The sequence below is a fragment of the Vidua chalybeata genome, chromosome 2 (assembly GCF_026979565.1).
Source record: "Vidua chalybeata isolate OUT-0048 chromosome 2, bVidCha1 merged haplotype, whole genome shotgun sequence".
Lineage (NCBI taxonomy): Eukaryota > Metazoa > Chordata > Aves > Passeriformes > Viduidae > Vidua > Vidua chalybeata.
In genome coordinates this window covers 20,031,415-20,055,127 of record NC_071531.1, presented here as the reverse complement: position 1 = coordinate 20,055,127, position 23,713 = coordinate 20,031,415, and the positions used below count along the sequence as shown (strand labels likewise).

Below are 23,713 nucleotides of genomic sequence, written 5' to 3'. Positions count from 1 at the left end.
CTAGTTCTTCAATGTAGTACTGAGTAATTTCTTGGGTAGCTTCCTTTTCTAGGAAAATGGCAAGCAGACTGTGTTTAGGACATTTCTTACAGGAATTACATGAGAATTTCTTTTGTTTGGAAATGGTGTGCATATCTGCATACAAATGAAATTGGTCTGAGTGTCGATACCGAATGTTGATGTTGAGGTGATTGCCATATTCTATGTACTTTAATTATTTTGCATATATTTCTAACTTAAATTCCTTTCATTACATACCATCTTCACTCTTTTGCTAGACATAAGCATATATTAAAAATCCATAGTAAGAGTAATTTTTCACTATGCATTCATGAGACACATTAAACTGTTAAAAATTGGCACACAAATGAGGCTTTCATGTGTTATTTGTTAAAGACAGGATGAGATTTTCACCTCTGGGAGTCACCCTAAGAAGTTACACGGGTTGTTCTGTTGGATGCTTGAGTCCTCTCTTAGCAGCAGTCAAAATAGATGGGTGAGGGAGGGAGCAGCCTTTTTTCCACAGGGTCTGCTAGTGATGAGAAGCTGGAATTTGTTTAAGTTGGCCAGCTCTGCAGGTACTGCCAGTGCCTGAGAACAAGCTCTAAAGTTCTGGAATTTGACCACACTGTGTACATATGAGGACTTGTTGGGTTTTTTTCTTTACTGTAGCATTTCAGTGTTGTGCCTTCATGTTGTTGAAGTGCAAGCTCTTTTTGCAATGCTGAGGAAGTCCCTTGTTAAAGGAGAGGGAAAGAGAGTGGGAGCAAACACACTTGTCATCGGAAGCGTAGTATGAATGCTGACATTACTGTGCAAAATACTACCAAGGGAAATGATTTTCAAGATACTTGTGCTATAAACACCTAGACATGGAAAGTTAGAGTTATCTGTATTTGCATGGCACTTTATGAAGACAGTCAACTCTTAATTAAAGCACAGAAGAAGGAATTTTTAATGAATGTCTTGAGGGCTCCAAGATTGTACAGTACTGTTTCAGATACCTGAGACCTGAGCAGAAATCTGAATAAAAGTCTTGACAGTCATTTACAAGGTTCAGATGGGAGATCAGTGAAATTTGTCACAGTCTGAGCAGAAACCTCCTGATCACCACCAGTGACCCTTCTGTAATGGGTTTTGTGTAAATTAGCAAGGAGATGTTGTCTTACCTATCTATGACCTGTGGAGTAGCTAACTCTGTACTTCATGGCTCCTTGTGGCTGCAGAAATACTCTGTGAAACTTGAGAATATCAGTTTGTGAGATGACTTGGAAAATTGAGGGATTGTTTTTTTCTGTACAGTTATGAGATACAGATGGAGGACTGTGAATTCTGTCTCTTACCTGTGTTTGGCCTTGATACTTCTAATTTCATAGATACCAAAATGGTATAAGAAAAAATCTGCAAAATTACATGTGTTTTTCTGTTTTTAAACATTTAGTATACTATTTTGTCCATGGTTATGGTTAAGCATTGCTCAATAAACCAAATGCACTTGTGGAGAACCACTGTTGATTACAAGTGAAATCTAATTTGTCTTTCAATTAGATTTCATTTCTTCTAGAACCAGGGTTTGTTATGGCAAAACAAATAGCAATGGTTTGTCTCTTGTTGCCCAGTAGCCATAATTCTTCCTTTTTAAAGACTGACCTTGGCCTTAACTGACCAAGAACGGATTTTTTTTTTTTTTTTTAAATTCTTGTATTTTCAACCAGACTTTGGAAACATATAAGAAACTATAATAGGGCTTTCCAGGGCTGTATCTGCATACATGTACCACTGCTGTAAGAAGTGGGCTGGTGTGATAGCCCCTTGCCACCTTTGTTTCTCAGAACTGACAGCTGTGTAACAGGATGTGCTGCTGCAGATCTTTGGGAGTGGGTATTTGTAACAAACGCACACAGCTTTCAAGTGCAAGGCATGAACATTTCTGTGGGACTACAGTTGGTGGAAGAGCTGGGCACTTTTAAACTCACACTTTGCAAATTCACTTGAGAAGTGGGTTAGTACATTGCTGTGGGGCTCCTCTTTTGCTCTCAGCAGGATGGGCATGTGTAAATGTGTATCAGGTATGGAAACATACACTGCTTCCAGCCAGGCCTGGTGATGGAGTGGGGAGTAAGTCACATATTTCAGGATATATGACATGGCATGACCAGGCTAGGGTCATGCTATGACCCCAGTGAGCTACGATGTCTCCCAGTGGGGTGGCAGGATCCAGATAGACACAAACATAGTGCATCATGCAAACTGCACAGCACCTTCAGGCCCAGCTCAGGAGAACCTTGGGGTGGATGTCCTATGCTTTAAGGAGTGCCTGATAATCCCAGCAGGATCTTTCTATGAAGGAATGTTTAATGGAGCATCTGCCAAATAAACCACCCTGTACACACATGCTCAGTGGAGGCACACAGAGTAGGCCAGCCCATGTGGAGACCGTGACCCCCCTGCTCAGGTTTGCCTTCCAAATTCTCCATGGGCAAACACAAGGCTGGCTGGGTCTCCACTGTGCTCCTCATCCTTCAACTGTGTGATCCTGCAAAACTGATGGAAGGGGGATGGACATGACAAAAGGAGGAACACACTCTTCCATCTTATATTTTCAGCAAATTATACCTTAGAAAAGCCCTGATGAGGACCATTTTTCCTGGTTGCATCACAGTCACTTAACCCAACACATTAACAGTGTGAATCCACATTCCCTTTGCTGTAACCCTAGCCATACCACCCAGGATGTTTCCCATGCCAAGTGCCTTTTTGGTGGGGTTCTACATCTAAAAAGCACTTTTGTTTCCCAATTTTCTGCCCACCTCACCTGCTTCTTAGTTGCATTAACATCATGCTATTAATGACACACTGACCGATGCTTGAGGTGATTGTAAGCCTTAGTTCTCCAGTTGGTGGTGTAGTGTTCCTGGTTTCAAAGAGCAAGTTGTTGTCTTGTGATTTTGGATGTTTGACTTATACAGCTGTCAGGGTTCTTTCAAATACTTATGTCGTGACTGACATGTTTTTATTTTGTGGCGACTTCCATAATTTATTTCTTTGCAAATCTAAAAAATCTGCCTTGTAAAGCTTAAATAACAGAAAGCCAAAATGACAACAGATGTCACTATATTTTACCAAGGCAACTCTGTTAGGACAATGTTTAGGCTACTAGGAAGGGCACAGACATTTCCTTGTAGGTAAAAGAAATATTCTGTAAATTGAATATGCTTATTCAAAAGGTTACTTGTGGCAGTGCTATTCAGTTTTTTTAAGTAATTACCAAAATTGGGCAACATGGCTTTTTTGTGGAATGGGATATCCATCAAACAGTAACAACCTGTGAGTCATGACTGGATTTTAGTAGTGGTTTTTTTTCCTTTAATCATGCATGCACTTGTCAGAGTGCTTAATTGTGAGCATGAGTAGTCTCATCCAATTTAGTAAGAGCACTCTCATGACTGAAGATAAAGTATACAAGTGCTTACAGGATCTAACCATAGTTTTTTGCAAGGTGATACACTGGAGTTATTCTGAAAACTGCCTCCTGCTTGTGAATTTAAGTGTAGGTGCTGGAAACTCTAATATGTAGCCCCTTGGACGAGAGAGAGGAAACTAAATTTTGGGGATCTGGACTTACTCATTTCACATAATACTTCTGAATGCACAAACAGATAATTCATTTATGTGTTCAATAATACTGTAGATATCTTCAGACTCCTGACTGAAACAGAATTATAAACTGATCCATTAAAGACCAAATGAATAATCTTTTTATGTCAGAGATGATCTTTGCATGTTGAAGGCATGCTTCTGTGTATGTTCTATATACTTTGAAATGATTGTTTGGGACTGCTTTTAAGCACTTAAGAGTTGGGTTTTTTAACACTAGTCAAGGATGTTGAGATGCACATGTCCAATTTCAAGAGAGAAGGAATAATACTCCTATTTCAGTGTCTTGCAGTTTTCTCCTTGTGTAAATTTTATTTTAGGTTACATATTTCCCATCCTGAGGATTAAATGAGTGACAAGTTGGACAACTTGGCACTTCAGCATCAAGTATCTACCATATTGAGTGTAGAGAGTTTATTCTCTACTTGCTCAAGTAACTACATGTAACACCTTCCAGTTTGAAACGATTATAAAGAAGTTTTAAAATAATTTCTGAATCCAACCCTTAACTTCAGAAATGTGACCACTTCAAAGAAGGGCAGGAATGCAAGTGTGTTGCAGATTTAGTTACTGAATAACTGAAGAAATTTGCATTTTATCTGTTGCACAAGAAATTCAGGGTATTTTATGGTCGATTCTACTGAATCTGCATAATATTGGATCACCTGGCAAAACAAAGTCTGGCACAGAGTCACAGCTACCACACTGCTGAGTTATACAGCCCTTGTGCTTTTAGTCCAGCTTCATGCTGAGTGCAGAGAAAGGACACAATGACAAAAGCTGAAGTTTGGGGAAATTTTTGATGGGTTGCAATCGAAACCAGATTCAGTTCTTTGATCTGGTTCATGGAGCAGCCTGGGCAGCAGGTGGGCAGCTGAACCAGGGCTGGCATTTGATGGGGAAGAAAGCACTCTGGGGGATGGTAACTGGTTTGGCATAGGTCATGTCAGAGCAAAATAGCTTTCTCAGGTAAAACCTGAACCATACCAGCTTGTGGCACAGTTCTTTGTGGAGGCTCCCTAATTTGCATCATGTGACTATAGTGTTTTAATCAGGATGGAGACAAAGTAGGGCTGGGCTGTCTCCTGAAATGCCCTGGGACAAGAGGAATTCCCTTTCCCTATTCCTGTTTTTAGGTCACCTTGGACGTGGTGAGGTAAATTACAGCTGAAATCGGTGTGGGAAAACACCACACTGTGTAGAAAGACCAGTATTTGGAATGTGGTTTCTGAGGAACTTCAAGTCATTTGGGATGGCTATTGAAGGGTAAGCTTATTGTGGTGAGTGGCTGGGAGGCAAAACACACCTGTTGTTTCTGGCCACAGGCAGCACCAGGGTTTCTGTGCCTGTGTGCCCCAAGGATGTGGCAAGTTCCTTCTTGCTGAAGGTAGCATTTCAGGCTGGCACAGGCAGCTGTGTGCTGCTCTGGCATTCACTCTGCCCATCCTGGGCAAAGATGGCAGAGGGGAATGTGTCTGAAGGCTGCTTTGCTTCCTGCTCCTTCACCTCAGCCATGGTAAGACAGCCTGAAATCCCTTGTTTTGACTCCTGCTGCTTCAGAGGCTGTGTTTTTCTTTAGTGTTACTGGTGAATAACACTTCTTTTGTATTTACCTTAAAGGTTAATTTCTTTAGCACTTTACATTGCATGATAATTTCCAAGAGACTTGAAAATAAATCCTGCCAGAACCAATTTATTCAATGTGTGAAGCACTTTAGATGTTTCCCAATGATAAATACTCATTAAAAATGTTTTATTATCCTTCTGAGGAATTCTGTTAAATCATGGTAAAAACTGAGGTAAGAAGGTGACATCAGAAGTTTAATGCTATCTAGCCATCAAAAGGTAGTAGAATGTGCAAAAAATAAGGATGAGGGAAAAATACTTATATAGCTTATATAATATACTATAAATCCCAAGAGCAGTACATTTTTATCTCAGACATTCACATGTGTCTCTCTAGTTCCCCAAGGCAGAGCAAGGAAAAACAGTTCCAGAATATGAGAACTTTATCGTGGTAGGCTATTGTGAATTCAGAAGGCAGGAAGATCTATGATGTTATACCTCATACAAATTAATACCTCTTTGTTGACAGTGCATATCTGATTTATAAATGAAATTGCTCTTCCATCCTGCTCAAGCCTGTACAGTTGGGCTGAGGAACAAGGAAAACCTGAGCAAACTGTGATGGTGAAATCCTGATTTCTTCAAGTTAATGACTGAAGTCTTTAAGGGCACTCGGGTTGATAATTTATTTGCATTTATAATTTATTTACATTTATTTTCACAGAAGCAGAGCATTTTGTAGGTATCTTTAGTTTCTTTTTATGTAAAATGCAATTTATTAGAGCACAGGATAGCAAAGGAGCTGCTGTGCTATGACAAAGTCATATTCCTTTCAGCATGACTTCCATTAAAAGAGGCTCTGTTGGCTGTAGTGTGGTGTTGCTGTTTGCTCCATTTTTCAGGTGCAGGATGACTGTCAAATGGGAGGTCAGACCAGCTGGTTACCTGATACATGGGAGGAGAAAATAAAGAGCAGTGCTACAGGCCCTATAGGTCTTGCCATGGTTGACAGCAAGGCAAAAGGCGGTTGTGTAGATGTTTGAGTGAATTTTGGCATGTGAGAATGGCATCTAAGGTAGATTATGCTGCTTTGCTGAAATTTTAGGGATTTCTGCAGATACCCATATAATAGAATTCTGTCAATAAGTTGTCTCTCAAAATACTGGTTTAATTTGCCATTGTAAGAATATCTGAATATTAATAGGTTGCTTTCATTACTGCTTTCTCTTTTAGAGCCTCTCCTTCCCCCTAGAAGTCTTGAAGTTAAGCATGTGTTTATATTTTTATTTTATTGTTTTTAAGTTCTAGGTCACTTCTTTTTTGGAGATACTTTTTGGAAGTCGTTTCCTTTTATGATAAGATATTAGAAGCTGAAATTGCAAAAACAGGAACTCCTTCTGTTTTGCATAGACAAAAGCGCTGCAGTTCCATTTGCTGCTTCCAGAAAAATAGATGGACTTTCTTGTTATAATTTGTTGGCACTTTTCTTGAAAAGATAAGTAAGAAGGGAGTACAGGGTATTCAGATACTCAGTACATAGAGATCATAAACAACAACAAGGCCTCAGTTTTTTTGTTTTAACTCATTGCATTGAGTTTTAGTCAGCTACAAACATTCAGGAAAAAAACTGGTAATATTATAAAAGCTGTTAATTTCAGGTGTTGGAGTGGGTAATTTTAAACGTGCAAAAAATACAGAAACTGCTGACTAATCTCCCTTTGAAAAAAGAGAAAGAGTCATTGCTCTATCTCAAATTACACCTTCAAAAATGGAGACATGCAGAATATTTCCTGACTTCTGAAGATCACAGCTATAGCCATTAAATGTCTGAGGTCACATTTTAGATGTGCAAATAAGACTGCCTAACCACAGTCTTTATTTTTTTCTTACACTGAATAGCTTAAAATCTGATTTCTCCCTGTGACTGAATCCTTTGCTGGTAGCGCTCTCTTGTGGCTGTTACTTTCATTTAAACGACTTAAGGGATTTCAAAAATATGTATATTATTTAAAAATTTTTGCCTTGGGACACAACAGTCTGTGTTGGATAAACATACTGTGGTGGTTTTGCATGTTCCTAAATTAAATGTGGTAATATATATTTTAATAATGCAGGAAGGTCAGTCTAGGCAAAAGTGTCCCAAGCGTGTTTCCCAGAAGATCTCAAAGAGACAGGCATATTGAGCCTTCAGTTTTTTAACCTCTTTTCTTGGTATATTTTTGGTGAAAAGCCATACACCTTTGGATGGTGGACAGATGGGGGAGGCTTGGAGAGGAATGAAATCTGCCTTGGCAGCCAGTCAGGTGGAGGAGAGACAGGTATGGGCACTTTCATTAACTGGCTTGATTGCAGATGCTGCTGTTCCTGTGGTGCTGCTCTTGGTGATGAGCGAGTTACTTCCTACAACTTTGGCTATTAAAAGGAATGAAAAAAAAACTGTTTGGGAAACTTTTCAAGTGAAACTGATATGTGTATTCTTAGTGAAAGCTTGAAAACTTTTCACCCTGAATCTCTGTTTCGTCATTCTGGGGATGGGAAAGGAGAAGAAAGTAGGGGGTTAACTCTTGACCTATTCTGTTTTTAATACAAAGTTTTTAGCTGATGTTTTAATTTTCAGTAAGAAGGCAAAGCTTGGAAGCTCAGATTGTGATGTGCAGGGGTTTCCTTTGAACTAGTGACAGACTTTCCTCTTTCAAGAACAATTACTAATGAGCAGTTGTTTGCTACTACATAGACTCGATACTATTGGGATTGTGCATCCAGTGTCATAGCTTTACACGCATGTCTGCGTTATGAATACCCAGTGTGTGATGTTGGCTGTAGGCTCCTTTTCCTTGTATGCTGTAACCCAGCAGCAACTGGAGTAATGATTCCAGGTTGTTTACTTATTTGTACTCTCCTAGGCAGGTTTACACTTGAGATAAGGCTTTGAATGAGAGGGATCGTGGCCCTTGGCTGAAAAGTGTCTCTTCTTCGGTAGGCTGAACTCTTATGCATGGCATTTGTCTGATCACCTCCCTTCGTTCATCTTATCCTATGTGTCACATAAGCACTCTTTCAGGGATATTTTTAAAATTTCAACTAGTCTTCGGAGAAAGCTTTCATAGCAATTATGTGACTGTTTATAGGTGTTTTACAGCAAATGTACTGCTGTGCCCAGCAGTCTCTGAAGTGAAGGTAAGATGAGCTTGTTTGCTGTCTTGGCTGCAGTCTAGCAGGACAACTCAGCAGTATCGGATTGCAGATTAAGAATGAAAAGAGGCTTTTTAAAGCAAATTAAAAATCCTATTAGTCAACTGTATTTTGAGGCTCAGGTTTTATTTTTCTTTAAAATTAAGGAAATACTTCGTTTTCCTCATCTCTTACCGCTGTATCAATGTAATTCTCATTTTTTTTAAGACAGCAGATTCAGTAGTATCTACCCTATGCAATTTATTCTTCTATTATGTAGAGAGAGGATGGACTTGCTTCTGGAAATTCAGGAAAAAAAGTTATTTTCTTCCACTTGAATTTTACTTCTCTGTTTTTCCAAATAAGTCACCAAGAATAATATTTGTCAGGTCTGCATCCTCATTAACACAGCAATAACTCCATGGTTGTTAGACTCTTTCTGAAACATTGTTAGAAAAGGCAACCATTGAGTCAGAGTCTGCCTTTCTGTGGACTGAGTATGCACATGCACACACAGGCATGTGTGTTAATCTTAATAAGCAAGGCGTCATGCTAGGTTTAGCTTACCTTTATTAAAGGCTATTTCCAAAAAAACCTCATTACATTAGGTTTAACGTCTGTGAGTAATCTATACTCTCACCTTTATATGAATTGCAGTTGTTTTTTAATAGAATATCTCAATCTGGCTGAGAAAGTGATGGCCAGATGCCATCTAGCTTTCCAACAGGTTCACACAGTTGAGCTATTGGACTTATTTGTAATTTTTAATTCTGTCATATGCTGTCTTAACTGTATTTCTTACTGAAATCCAAATATGTATGCTTGCATAAAATGAGACCACTTTTTGCCCTTTAGCAAACCTCCTTCCTGAAGTTTGAGTATTTCTGTAAATCCATAGAACTTCCAGCTTTTCCTTTACAACTATAAATGCATCCTGCTTTGACCTGTGAGAAGCTGTTCATTTTACACATGCAGGATGGGGGTCAGTCTGTTGGTAAGGATGCTGTGGTACAATCACTCTGCTCTGTTATAGAACAGAACCAAAAAAATGTATAGCTGCTGTTTAGTGTGATGGGCCAGTGAACCTAAGGAAAACATGATTGTGGCACACAGGCCAGTGTGTAAGAAGAAAGTTTATCTTTTTTCTGATGTGCCAGTCCTTAATGGTACAGTGTAATTAATCTTCTTCATTTTCCCTCCAAGAAACTCTGTGCAGCCTGTTACTGTATCCTTTATATCCTCAGGTATAATGATAGTCAACAACCATCAAGCAAGCTTACGTGTGCAAATCTGGCTAGCAGAAGGGGATTAGTTGTGTGACCATGGAGTAAAGCTTATTTTTTCAGAAGACTTTAAAAATAAATTGTCCTTTGAGAGAACTCCCCAGAATTTGTAACATAATTCTCCCTGGGGGATGGATGTACCTGCCACTTTTTTTCTGTAGGTGATGATTTCCAGTGCCTGTATACTGAGGTGGTTTATTTCTAGGGATGTAACAGGATGCCTCTCTTTTAGGGAAAGTGCTGCTCCCTGAGAACACTGTCTGGTTATTTTTCATGTGTAGCAAAAACATCTGTAACTCTCCACTACCACTGATGATCCATCAGCTCTTAAGAAATTTTCTTTTAACTTTGTCATCTCATGGGGGACATTAACTGCTTTACAAAGCAGTGCCCCAGACCTATCTATTTATCTGCCCATGTATTTGTTTAGACTATTGGAAAAGGATAGAACAGATCAAACGAACAGTTTCAGCAGCATAATGTCAGTGCATTTTACATGGGCCATGTCAAACACCACTTCAGATGAAAACTAAAAATCCCTCTCCTAACTCCTCCGTCAGGAAGAGTCTTCTGGTCTCATTTTTTGGGCTTTGCTCAGCTTTTCCCCGCCGAGCTCCGCAGCGGCGTTCAGCGGCAGAGTCGCGGGTCTGACTAATTTGAAGTGCTGCGGCCTCTTAGCGGGGAGCGCTAACAAGGCTCCTTTGTGAGTCTAATTATATCCCTAAGCTGGCGGCCGCAGATTAGCACAGGACAGCCGGTGGCAGAGGGCTGACGAGTCCCATGCTCTGCTCCGCCGGCTCGCCCGTGTCTGCCGGGGACAGAGCCCGGGAGGGTGCCACCGACACCCCCCGGTACCGCGTCGGCCCCAGCGCTTCTCTCTTGGGCCGGTCCAGCTCCATGACCGGGAGGCTGCTCGGCCAGCCGGGAGCTCTGCCTGGGCCCGGAGGGAGGAGGCACCGCCCAGCACGGAGCCTGGGTAGGTACCTAAAGCTGTGCCAGGGTCGAGGAGGCTCCTGCCAGGCTGGACAGGACGTGGAACACTCATGAGCTCCGGCAGCTCCTCTCCCCTTCTTTCCAATTTTGGGATAAGCCAGTGCTCAGGGTGCCTTTCTCTTGGTTTTTGTATGTATTTTGTAATTTGTTGGATGAGGGGGACAAAAAAGCTATGCATTGTTGTCTCAAATGCATCTGATTAAAATTTCATTATAGGATTGTTGAAGTGGAGTCCCAGGTGTAGAAGAGGGGAGGTGACTTTGAAAAGAGTATTTTGTTGTTTGCTTTCTAATTTGCCTCCCATTTCTCAGGCAGACATGGCTTCAGTGTGCTTTGTCTTGCTGGGCATAACCACTCCTCTCCCAGCTGGGCCAGGCACTGGAGCAGTTTGCATTGCTACTTTCTAAGAGGTCTGCAACCAGGTTTCTTGGGTGGTCTCTTAATCCCACTATGGGATGGAGACAAATGGACTGGCAGAGTCACTCTTGGTAGAACTCAACGTGTCAAGGCCTGAGAGTTTTTAAGCCTTGAGCTTTTAGTGGTGTGGAAAGAAAATTCAGTGGAAAAAGTTTCCCGGGCTGTGAGTTGTTTGCCAACATGTGCAGAGTTTACACGAGGGTGGAAGGGGATTTTTAGGGAACAGTGCAAGAGGAAATGAGTATGTTGATAAATGTGAGACCAAAATAGTTTGTTCTTCATGATAAATCTGAAGAAAGGGTTGTGGGATTTCTGCTTGGGAAGTAGAGGAATATGAAGTACTGAGCAAAAAACAGTCCAGTCATTTAAATACACTTGTCTTACACAGTTTGGGGAAGGGAGAGGGAGTTAAATGATTAATTTAGGATATTTTTTTTGTCACTGCCTGGCAGTCACTGCTTCCTACTTCTCAAGAACATACATGCTGTGAAGGTGGGGTGCTGGAGCAACGTGGACTCAGGATGTGTTTCTGTCTCTTATCTTCTTAGTGGTGACCAGACAGGCCAGTCAGCTCCATTAGAGAAATCCTTAATCTAGTGAGGCTAATGGACCTTCTCACACAAGAGGGCTGCTCAGGTGGGATCTGCACACTGTATTTGTGGGGAAGGATCCCAGAAGAGTTAGGATCAACGTCTGCAGGTTACTGTTGGTTTATAATAACAGAAAGTAATACATAACAGAGCACTGGCACATTAAACCCATCACACATTTCTGCTGACTTCACTGAACTTTGAGTAAAGCTATAAAATAGTAGACTTCCATCAGTCACTTGGAGCTCATATGTGGTATTCACTGTGTTTCAGTGATATTTTTCTATATGAAGATACCTTTTCTATTCTTTGAGGTTGTTTAGACATCCTTGTGCAGAGCTCTGTATCACCCTAGAAGGAGCATTAAAAGCCAGTTTTGTTTCCCATCTGAAGATGACTAAAATGTAGCACATATAATGCAGAGTAGCTAAGTACTCACTGTAAGAGGCATATTCACTGCTCCAAGTTTAGTAATAGTGATGTAGGTACAATTTGCATATGAATGTAGTCATAGTATCTGTGTGGTCTGTTCTGAGATGGTCCATAGATACCTTGGTTTATGCAGGAAGAATGCATGGATGAATTCAGTTATTAAACTGCTAGATCATTTTAGAGGGATGCTGATAGTTCCTGCAGCTTTTTAACAATCAAGCTTTGGCAGCAGGAATAACTATTTATGAATATTAATGAGAGCATTTTTTCCTGTATTTTGTCATCAATTGTAACTGATCTGTGCTTGGAAAATGTAGATAGTTTCTGATTTGATTTCTGTGTATCGAAGCACATGTTTCAACCTGTGGGCATTTATTACTCTACATTTGCCAGATTTACTCTCTTGTAAAACTTACACTTGGTAATAATTAGGGCAGTTAAAGATTGAGATCTGAAGGGGTAATGGAGCTGGGCTGGAAGAAATACATCTATTGAAGATTTGCGTTGTTATTGCTGTGAAGTGATTCTGTTTTCCATTTTGCTTGGAAAATGGCTTTTATTTTGCTGTGAAGTGACTGAACCCAGCATTCAAGTCTTAATGATGTTAAATTGGGTGCATATCTTGGCACATTCTGTTTCTGTAAAATAATCCTAAAACCTAGTTCCCCAAGCAAAATCAGTGCTGTTCCAAGAATCTCAGAAATGAGAGTTGTCTGGTCATTATTAAAGTTCTAGCTCCAGGTGATTGTGTTTTAGGGCTGCCATATATTTGCTCAAAATGAGGGTTTATACTTATTCCCAGTGTATCCAGATCAAGAGAAACAGCTCTGTTTCTCACAGAATGAAATATCAGAAGATGAAGCAGGACATAGAACCAGCCTCAGCAGAGGATCCAGCTTCTTGCATTTGCCTTTACTGCAGTCCCCATCTCCCCCTTAGGGATGGAGGGCATGGACTATATTTCTTCTTGGGTCAGGCTTCTACCCACAGGGTGGTAAGAGCTCTCAGAGACAACATTATACCTGCCCATGCAGATTCCTTCTACTTTCATTAAGAGTCTACAAAAAATGTTGGAAATATTTGGCCTGAGTTAGTACAGGCATAGGAAGAGAGTAGCTCCTGCTCCAAGAAGTTGCAGGAAAATACCTGCCCTTTGCCAGTGGAAAAATGGTAGATGGTTGTATGTTTCAAATTGTACTGCTGTGTGTTATAATCCTGTTATGGCTGCAGTCATCAGTTGGAGATTAAGAACTGGATTGAATTTGGAACTAACAATTAATTTCACCTGAAATTTGAGCTGCCTCGGGAGGTAAGGAGGGAGAGGTTACTTGGATGATTGTGCAACTGTAACCACCTTATGCCTTGGGCTTCCAACATGTTAGGGCACCTGAGATTTCCTGCCCAAATTTTGAGCTCTGTAATGTGCCAAAACTCTAATGTCTGTTTTAATCTGAAAATAGTTTTTTATGACAATAAAAATCCATTTTACAAACCATGCTGTATATCAAAGAGTGATTTACAGTTTGCAGGGCTACCTCAATTCAGTGGAAGAAGTAGAAATTTTTACATGCACTTGTATATGTAATCCAGAAGGGGCTCCTCAGAAGAGTTCTTTGGGGAGTTTGGTTTTGATTTGGTGGTATTTTTTGTTTGTGGAGGCTTTTTGTTGTTTTTTTTTGGGGGGGGGGGGGGGTTGTTTTTTTTTTTTTGTGGAGAAGATTTATCTTTCAAATCTCTATTGTCCTTCTGAGAGCAAGATGCCTCAAGGGAAAATTTCTACATGAAAAGCTTATTCAGTTCTTTATTAATGTGGAAAGTACTGTAATTTTTTTCAGTATTACACTCATTTTTTGTCTCAGTTATGGCTAAACTGGAGTAAATGGGTCCTGGATGCTGTGTGATGTGACCAGTATTTATTTGGAAGATTACTTGAGAATTCAAAGTGTTGTGTGAATAGGCTGAGAAGCAGTATTAGAATACTTAACAAGTGCAAGCTCGTAAATAGATGAGCAATAAGACTTTATGTGGGCCTGTTGAGTTGGTTCTACTTACTCCAATGGGTTTTTTTGGATGAAAATAACACATTGTTTCTAATGGGGAACCGGCAGCATTGTTCTAAATATTTATGTAATTAAATGTTGCATTAACTATTCCTGCAGTGCATCTGATTTAACCATTCCTTTTGTGAACAAGCCAGACGTAAATCCAGACAGGTTTTGGCTTCATCTGAAACAGAGTTCCATTCAGATGTTTTTTGTATTCAGGGAGTGACCCTGGAAGAAAGGGGGAGATGGTATGTGTTGTTTTTATAAAGCTCACTACAGATCTGCAAAGGTAAAAGACATGGCCCTAAAGTACTTGCCATGATGATATTTACCAAGAGTTTTTTGGGTTTATTGCTCACCATGAAAAGACATTTTATACATCTTAAGTTTAATCTCTATAATATAAAGTGAGGGTGTGATACCTCTACAGTTAAGATTTCAAGTCGTGATGTTTCTGCCTCACCTGGAAAAGCTCTGTTTTTTTGGCTTTTTGGAGGGGCTAATGCAGTTACTTGTATCTTTTGTCCTTACTTGAAAGGATGTTTAAGGCTCTCCTGGATGGACAGTCTGTATGCTGGCACAGAGTGTACTTTAGAAAAAGCATTTAAGTTGCTGCTGTCTAGCCCCAGGAGAGTAGGAACTTGGGGCATCTAAGACTGAATCAGAGGGAAAGGCAGTAGGACAGACTTAAGAGAAAGGAAAGGAAGTTGCAGAGCTGTATTGCTCTAGAAAGCAGCATAGAGGTGAGTTCATAAGTGGATAGTGGGACAGGTTTTAGCAGTGCTTCAGTACATTGGGAAGACCAAAAAAGCAGTGTCTGGAGTGCAAAACCATCAGCCTGGTTAGAGAAATTGTGGATATTTTGGAACTAGAAAAGCCTAAAAAGTCACTTTGCATATACGTATCTATCTATACAGAGAGGTATGTATGTGTGTGCGTGTGTATATATATATATATATATATATATATATCATCTCTATTGGATATGAGTGACAGTGAAGGTTGACTTCAAAATATATTCTGGAAGTTTTTTTAATTTGGGAAATCCTTTAATACACAATTTCTACATGGAAATTTTCAGGAGGGCTTTCTGAATTTTTCTTCCTTTGCATATTCTTTCTGACATACATACCACCCTCCTTCCTTCATTTTTAAATAAATGAAGAAAAAAAATAAAGCAGGAGACTTCAGAAAAAGTGTTCCACCTGAAGTTTTGGATGCTTTGTTCTCACTTGGTTTGCTGTTACATCCAAAGATATAGATGTACCTTTATGTCAGGAGACAGGACAACACTGAAAATGGCAAGGGGAAAGAAGCAGAGAATTGTATTGGACTTAATCAAGAGCTTTTTTATGGAATTGATAATTTAGCCTAAATTAGGATAACTCTTGCATTTATTTTATTATTGAGAATGACATGAGAAACCATTCACATTCCTTATAGAGTTTTGCTGCTGGGTGATAGCTTTTTGCCAAATTTTAGATACTTCATTTCCATATTTCCCTGGCAGATAGATCTGCCAGTGGTGACTAACGTAGCATGAAGTAATTTGAATTCTATGAATATAGTTGTCTGAGGTAGATAATACCAAATATCTTTGTGTAGGATGATGACTCCTTTGGTATTCTATAGAAAGGAATGTTGTTTGTCTATTTTAAAGGGAGGGCAAGAAGAAAGATCAAATTAAGTGCTCATTTAAAAAAAAAAAAATCTTCATTTTAGAAAAATCATCCAGTTCTAATCATGAGCTCCCATGTTAGGCAGTTGGATGAATTCTTCAAATCTGCAGTGACAAATGCATATAACAGCTTCTGGAATGAGAAACAGTTATATTGTCAATTTCTTTTTATTTGAGGCCCCTGTGGGTAACTGCAGACTCATGGTGGTATTCAGCCTCCTTTTTTTTTCCTGCCAAGGATTCAGAAGACTAACAAAATCCAAACATGTTTTTAATACATTGAATAAATGATTTAGCAGTTCCTTTGCAGTGGCTTTTTGCATACCCAGTTAATTACATTATATGTTGGTCTTCTAGTGTGTTTTAATTTACTGAACAAAAGATTGGTGAACTGTAAAAAACCCTCATGGACTGGGAAGATTTTTGTTCCCCCAGCATATACAGATTTACTAAAAAAAATTTTGTTAATGAAGTATTGGTATGTCTAGCCTACTGTTATTGTAAGGGAGGGGAGGTGAGAAAACTGAGAACTTTGAAGCTGTTTGGGAATTTTAAGCAGACAAACAAGAGCACCTGTGCTGTCACTACAAATTCTTGACATTTTCTCTACATGGAATAAAAAAAAAAAGTGCGAGTGGCTTGCTGAGGACATTGCAAAAATTGAACCCTTCCTAGGCAATCTGTGTGGCTGGCAAGGGGCAGCGGTGTTTGTAACTGGTTCTGTTTCTGTAGGACAAACAAGAGCAGCGTGGTTTGGTTTATTTGGCTTTGACACAATCTAAGGGCACCTTATGAGCTGTACCTCGCAGTGCAGTGCTCGGGCATGCTGCTTGTTTGAGAGTGCCAGGGATTTGTGCACTTGACCTTTAAGCTTGTGCAGGTTTGCATTTTATCTCAGGGCTGCAGCCTTTCTGCATCTCCTTAGCCTTGCATCTTCGGCATGTCTTGTAGCCAGTTACACTGGGATTAGGCCAAATTTCTGGTTCTAGACAAGGTTTAAAATGACTGCAAGTAGTTTGGACCTCCTGCTGCAACTTCGAAAAGTGAACTTGGGCTATTTTAAAAACAAAGTTTTTTACAACACAGAAAGGCTTTGCTGCACTGCTGAAAAGCTTTGAGTTGCACTGTGGTGAATGGAGGGAGAAGAGTTTTATTTTGATAGCTGCTGTTCAGTGTCACTACACTGACTGTTTCCTAAATTCTTGTGTTTGTACCTTGAAATACAGTCTACAGTTTTCTGTAAAAATGTAAGTGGCTGAAAAGGGAATATATCTGTTTTTAAAGAATCTTTAATATAAATCATCACTACAACAGTTTTCACTGAAACAGGGCTGACAACATGTAACAGTAAGAGTTAAAAAGAACAGATGCTTCTGCTTTGGGATTTTTTTTCTGTCTTTGTAGATTCAGCTCAGTTCTGACTGAAACCACTGACTTGTCCATCCTTTTACTTTTGAAAAATTGGGATTTCTTGTCTAAACCCAGGTTTTATTAGGATGAAGACCCCACCTTGAGTACTGCATCCAGCTCTGGCATCCCCAGCACAGAAGGATGATCAACCTGTTGGAGTGAATCCAAAGGAGGGCACCAAGATGATTAGAGGATTGGAGCACCTCTCCTATGTGAAAATGCTAAGAGAACTGGGAATGCTCAGCCTGGAGAAGAGAAAGCTTTGGGGTGACATTATAGCAGTCTTCCAGAACCATAGGGAGCCTACAAGAAATTGGAGAGAGACTAATTTCAAAGAGAGACTAATTTCAAAGGCACAAGACAAGGGGGAACAGCTTCAAATTGAAAGAGAGTAGGTCTAGATTAGATGTTAGGAAAAACGTCTTTGCTCTGAGGGTGGTGAGGCGCTGGAACGGGTTGTCCGGAGAAGATATGGATAGCCCATACCTTAAAAACATTCAAGCCAGGCTGGATGGGGCTCTGAGCAAATGGTCTGTGGAAGGTGTCCCTGCCTTCATCAGAAGGGTTGAAACGAGATAATCTTTAAGATCTCTTCCAACCCAAATCATTCTTTGATTGATTTCATTATTTACTTCTTGTCACAGCAGGTACAGATGAACAGTGGGTGACACTGCATTTACAAGGACTGGCCTCTAATGCTCACTTCTGGTTAGATGTGCTGTGGGGAGCTCTGGCTGTCAGTGATTGCTGTGGATGTGGAGCGCAGATCTGCAGTCCCAGGGCTGCAGCCGCTAGGAGAAAAACCACTACCGTGTGGTCATGGCAGAGTGTGCCGCTCTGCCGGCCCGAGGAGGGCTCGGCTGGGATGAGGAATGGTGCCCCAATGGCGGCAGTTCGGGAGTGACGGCGGCGCCGGAGCCGCTGCCTCCCGGGGCGCAGCGCCAGGCAGCCGGCAGGGGGCGCGCGCGGGTCGCCGGGCGGGGCAGGGAAAACGAGGCCGAGACAGAAGGGAAAGGGATAAGGGCCGGTGTGGCTTCAGAATAGCGGCACGTGCTGCTGCCTGCAGGGACAGCTGTGCAGCCCCAGCCTCGAGGTGTGTGCCTTTCCTCGTTCAGCAGGGGGCTGCAGTGAAACAGTAACGGACATATTACATATTAGGAAGAAATTCTTTACCGTGAGGGTGGTGAGGTGCTGGAACAGGTTGCCAAAGAAGTTGTGGATACCCCATCCTTGGGAATGTTCAAAGCCAGCCTGGATGAGGCTGTGAGCAACCTGCTCTAGTGGAAGGTGCCCCTGTCCATGGCAGGGGTGTTTTAACTGAGTGATCTTTAACTGACTTTAACTGATCTCCCAACCCAAACTATTTTATGGTTCTATGAAATAAATTCTAGCAATTGATTTTCATCTGGATGCAGGCCCCTGGAACTGCCTGTCACATTCTTGCTTTGGTTACTCCAGAAGCAAAAGTCTGTACGGCAGGGTTACAACAGAGGTGCTGTTTGGTAGATAAGAATGATACAATTTCTGTTGGAGAAGGTGGTGCTGTGGAAATGCATGCTTCTGTTGTTGTATCTGCTGGCTTTTTATCTTTTTTTCTTTGTAACCTATCTTCTATACTTACCAACATTTTCCTTCCAGCAGCTTCGGGTAAAAGCAGTGGTAGAAACATACTTTCAGTGAAATGCTTTTAATAATGCTTCCATTAATGCTGGAGGTTTTTGTAGGTTCAGATGATCTCATTCTGTCACTCAGAAGTAATAGAGAGGTATTATATTAGAATGTAAATGCTCAGCTTCCAGCTTCTTCAGTTGCCTGCAAAATATTCCTGTTTTGAATTTTTGAATTTTTTCTTTCTAGTCCTTCTATCCATTTGCTGAGTTTTGGAATCAATATTTGTGTTGCAGTCCACTTTTTAGAAAACATTGTTTCTTGAAGTGCAGGATAGATTCTTACAATTTAATTAGAATTACTATCAGAAAGTACTGTTGACTATGCATGGTGAATTAATTTTTAGTCATTTTGTGAACTTCCCAACAACGGCAGGTGTCTGTGAAGTCTATGAGATTCCACCTTCTAGGTATCCCACCAGTATTTTTAGGCTGTTCAGACCATTATGTCCAAAGAAAAGACCCTCTCAAAAATCCTCTGTGGTCACAAATACAGAAAATTCAACAGAACTTGTAAATTCTTGTCCACTTGACTTGCCTTACGCCACAACTCAGTCCAGTCTGTTCCTCCCCTTGCTTGGCTGCTCAGGAAGATGAAAGTGGTGGTGGATATTGTAGCACAGAAAATGCCTTCTGAAAATGACATTCATGTAGCGAGGAACTATCTTATCAAGATCTTGACAAGTTCCATGAGGTACAGTACTGACTTTACATGTGCATCCCTTCTGTTTCTTCCCAGTGATTGGATTCCTCCCGCCATTTGTCAAGCCCAAACTGTCTCAGAAGCCCTCTTCCCAACCTTCTTTTCCTTATGCTCCAAACATTGCTTGTATTGTGCTAGTTTCCTAGTCTTGTGTTTCCTTAGCAGTACATAATAGAAAAGTAATTGTCTCATAAAAGATAAACCTTTTCAGCTGAATCGATGCCTCGAGATCTGCTGAATTTGCCTTACCAGGTATTTGTGGTTTGCTGAGTTGTTGTCAGTACTGTTAAAGGTGAGCAGTGGGGGGAAAAGGGCATGTGATGTTCTGTGCAGCTGAACAGTGGAATCATAACTTTTTCCATACCTACACACACGCTTGGAGCAAGCAAGGATTGTCTGGAGCCCATCATCATGGGGCTGAGCAGAATCTTTTGCACTTGTTTGCACTGAGAGTACTGGTGCTCCTCCACTCTGAATGTCATGTCCTACCAAGAACGAGCAACTAGAGATGCTCTGCTTAACCATTTTCTCTTTTGTCACGCTGAGAAGAGTAGGTTTTTGTTTATGGAAACAATTACTTCTTTTTTTAGTGACAGTAATGATGCTACACTTCGTAGTGAAATTACAATTTCCCTGTAGAATTGTTATTCTCCTTTTGTAATCCTGCATGCAGAGTTTGGAAAGGCAATTCATCACTGATTTTTTCAGACCTTCCTGAATGTACTGTGAAAAGCCATGTACTCAGAGCTGACCTGTTTTGAAGAGACTGGCTTTAGATTTGGTCTCTAAATGCAGTGGCAGGTTGATAACAGACAAATTTATAAAAAAGAGGAATGAGTAAAAAACTGTAGAAGTACCTTTTTACAGTTCAAATTGAAAATAGGGAACACTTCTTCAGTGTAGCAAATTGCTTCTGTAACTCAGACAAATTACTTAACCTTGGAGTAAAAGATTTCTTAAGTACAGAAGTGCATTAAAAAATCTTAACAACTATGGTCCTATAAGCCTTTATTTCAGACTCAGACTTCAAGAGATGGGATTTGTCAAACCTCATACTGCATCTAAATTTTAAATTACACTTCCTCCAGGACAAGCCAAGAAGAAGGGCAGGAGAATTACTTTCAAGGAAGGTCCTGCTTCATTCCCAAGTGAGAGGGTCTAGATAAATGGCCTGTAATTGGCATCTGCTCACTGAAACAGAAGTAGCTGGATTCCACCCAGAAGGCTTATTTAACCTTAGGGAAAAAAGAATGCACTTAATCCATGAGTGCTGAGAGGTGTAACAAACAGCAAGTCCTTGGAAGGCAGTGCAAGCTGTAGTTACTAATTCCTGAGCAGAAGGAAGGGGGTAGATGAGTATGGAGCAACTTTTCAAAACAGTTTTTAAGGTGCAAAGCTCTAACAACAACCTACTGTTGATACTTCTTAGAAGGTATCTCTTCTGTTAGGTGAGCAGGAACACTTGGAGGTGATATCCAAGTAGATATTTGGGGACTTACATGATTCACTGAACTGATACTGAGCTGTATTCTTTAAAAAACAATCCCAGAAAACACTAAAACAAACAAAACCTCCATGCATATCTGGGATGCCAAACATTTCAAAAGCTGAAGCAGAACTTGCCTGGAATTAATATGATTGTTTGTATCACTAACTTGTATGAAACAATTTACATGGCTTTAATCCTTCCTGTCATTAACTCGTTTCTTCCTAGCTCCTCCCATATGCACCTACCTACAGTAAAATCTTACCAAAGACTTACTGTTGTCAAGTTGTAAAAGAGTTCTAAGTCTAATAATAGCTTTAACTATTAAATCTCTGGATATGTGTCAGGCACTTTAAAATTTATCAGTCTCTGTTCCTTGTTAAAGACACCTACCTCACCACCCATTAAAAAAAAAAAATTGGCACTTCACTGCATCTCAAGCATTTTAAAGAAATGGTGATGTCTTTTCAAAACTGGCATGCATGCATGTAGAAAGTTTTGCTGTCATTTAAAGTCATTATGCCTCCGTCCTATCTGTGAAACGTTTTACTGCTGCCCTGGTAGATATTTTTTGCTGCGTATCACCTTATTGAACTGTTTGCATTAAAGTAGCACCCTCTGCCTGTGTTGTTTTCAGAAGGAATGACCTAGCCTGCAGGCCGCACTCCTGGCACGCAACCAAATTTACCGAAAGTCAACCTGAGACAGCCACGTCACACCTTCCCTCTACTGCCTGCGCCTCCTGGCACTCCAGCTATCATGCAAGGTGAGTCTCTGCTTAAGTTACACACATACAGCTCCTAACAGCGAGGCTACAATAACGCAGATCATGTTGCTGAGGGTTATTTTCTTAAAAAACAACCAACGCAGAATCATGGTGTTACACTTCTTTAGAGCTGCCTGTCCTTGCAGTGCATGAAGGGGGAGTTGGGGAAGTTTGACGTGTGGATGAGTGGATTTCTGAAACAGTTTGTGATATGTGCATGTGATTGAAAGGTAAGAAACTAGCTTTAAAGGCAGTCACAAGGTTATGCTTCTTGCTCTGCATTTCCTTTCAATGCCTGCTGGTAAAATCCTAAGGCAAAGTAACCATCAAAATTAACATTCATAAAGTGAAATAGGAAAGGGAGAAGAAAATAAAAATACTGCTTCAAACAATTTTAAAGGTTTTTTCTAAAGAGAGGGTGCAGAATGCTTTACTGTTGTCTTTTAAGGTATTACTGGTTTAATTAGTTAAACTGTCTTTCTGTAATCATTCCCTACATCTGTGATCTTGCTTGTCTAGAGAGGTAATAAGACTGATGATCTTCAGTCACTGTTTAAAGCACTTTAATATTTGTTAGGTCACATTCAACACTAATGGAGAAAGGCTGACACCCAGGCAGTTTTAGCTGTGAAACTCTAAACCTTTAGGTAATGCCTATTTGTGTCTGGTTGCAGGTTCTTGTTTGTTTCCAGCTCCTAGGTGACATTATTTATCATTTTCATGAACTATTTTCTTGGTTTTGGGGAGGGGGGGGTGTTATTTTTTTTGTCTTTTGTTAAATTTTCCTTCTCAGTTCCCATTTGGGCCATAGTTACACTGAGCATTACAGAAAATTAGTGTGGTTTGCAGTCCCGGTTTGGAAAGTAGACTTTGGTTTTCTGTACGTAGTGCTGTGCATTCTTTGCTGAATCATTACTTCTTGAGGTTAATGTTTTGTGGTAGTCAAAACAAAAAGAACATTAATACTTCAGTATTTTTTTTCATCTAATTTTTACATTTAGATGAACATTTACAATGTTTTTACACTGTTTTTTTAGGGAGCTCCCTGCTGTTTTTAAGCTAAGTTGCTGTCTGCCCTTGAATAAAATCGACAGAAAGGGGTTTTTTAAAATGTTTTTTGTAATACTTTATTAGTAGAAGTTTTAGAAACTTTGATTACAATTTCTGCTGGTTTACACTGATTTAAAGTTTGTATTTAAATATCATGTAGATGGATTGATTTAGATTTATAGATTTTTAAGACAGTAAAAGTCCTTGTACATAGAAACAAAATTCAGAAATTTCTAAAATCTTCTATAGGATTCCTCATTGCAATACTAGAGCTAAAGAGTATTTCTGCTATTAATGAGTCTTCTATACTAAGCTGTAAATCATTATATGCTTCCTTCTCTTCCTGGTGGTTGTCCTTTTACCTTTTGAAAGTAAAATACTACAAGATGTGTCTCAAGGTGTATTTTGATAGGAGCTGGGTGTGTCCCAATACTTAGGAAAGAGAAAAAAAATGGTTCCATGCCAGTTCAAAATGAGGTTTGGTCAAGAAATTGTGGGTGTAAAGGAAGAGGGGGATGGGAATAGAGCAGTCCTCTCCCCTCACATATCAGAAATAGCCACAACTGCTGGCAGACCCTCATGCTAATAAAATCAAGAGATTCTTTCTCACATGCTGCTGAAAGATATAGTGGCTTAGCACAGTCTCATACCACAGTTCCCGAGTCACTGCCATCCTGAACCCCTTGGCTACCTGTGCTGACCACTTAAAAGACAATATATTTGGGAGATTTGTCAGCCCTGGTGTCTGTTGTCCAAGACCGTTTCAGTGGCAGAGGTGCTTTTACCACGCTGCTGCTGG

The 23,713-nt window shown here is 40.2% G+C and overlaps 1 protein-coding gene across 3 annotated transcripts in view; it reads left to right on the top strand.

Moving 5' to 3' along the window:
• SHROOM2 (shroom family member 2) overlaps positions 1 to 23,713 on the top strand; it is a 117,290-nt gene that overhangs the window by 50,485 nt on the left and 43,092 nt on the right. For all 3 annotated transcript variants that reach the window (XM_053935193.1, XM_053935194.1, XM_053935192.1), the window contains exon 3: positions 21,736 to 21,864. In XM_053935193.1, coding sequence (XP_053791168.1) covers positions 21,736 to 21,864 — 129 coding nt within the window. The remainder of the gene's footprint in view (positions 1 to 21,735; positions 21,865 to 23,713) is intronic.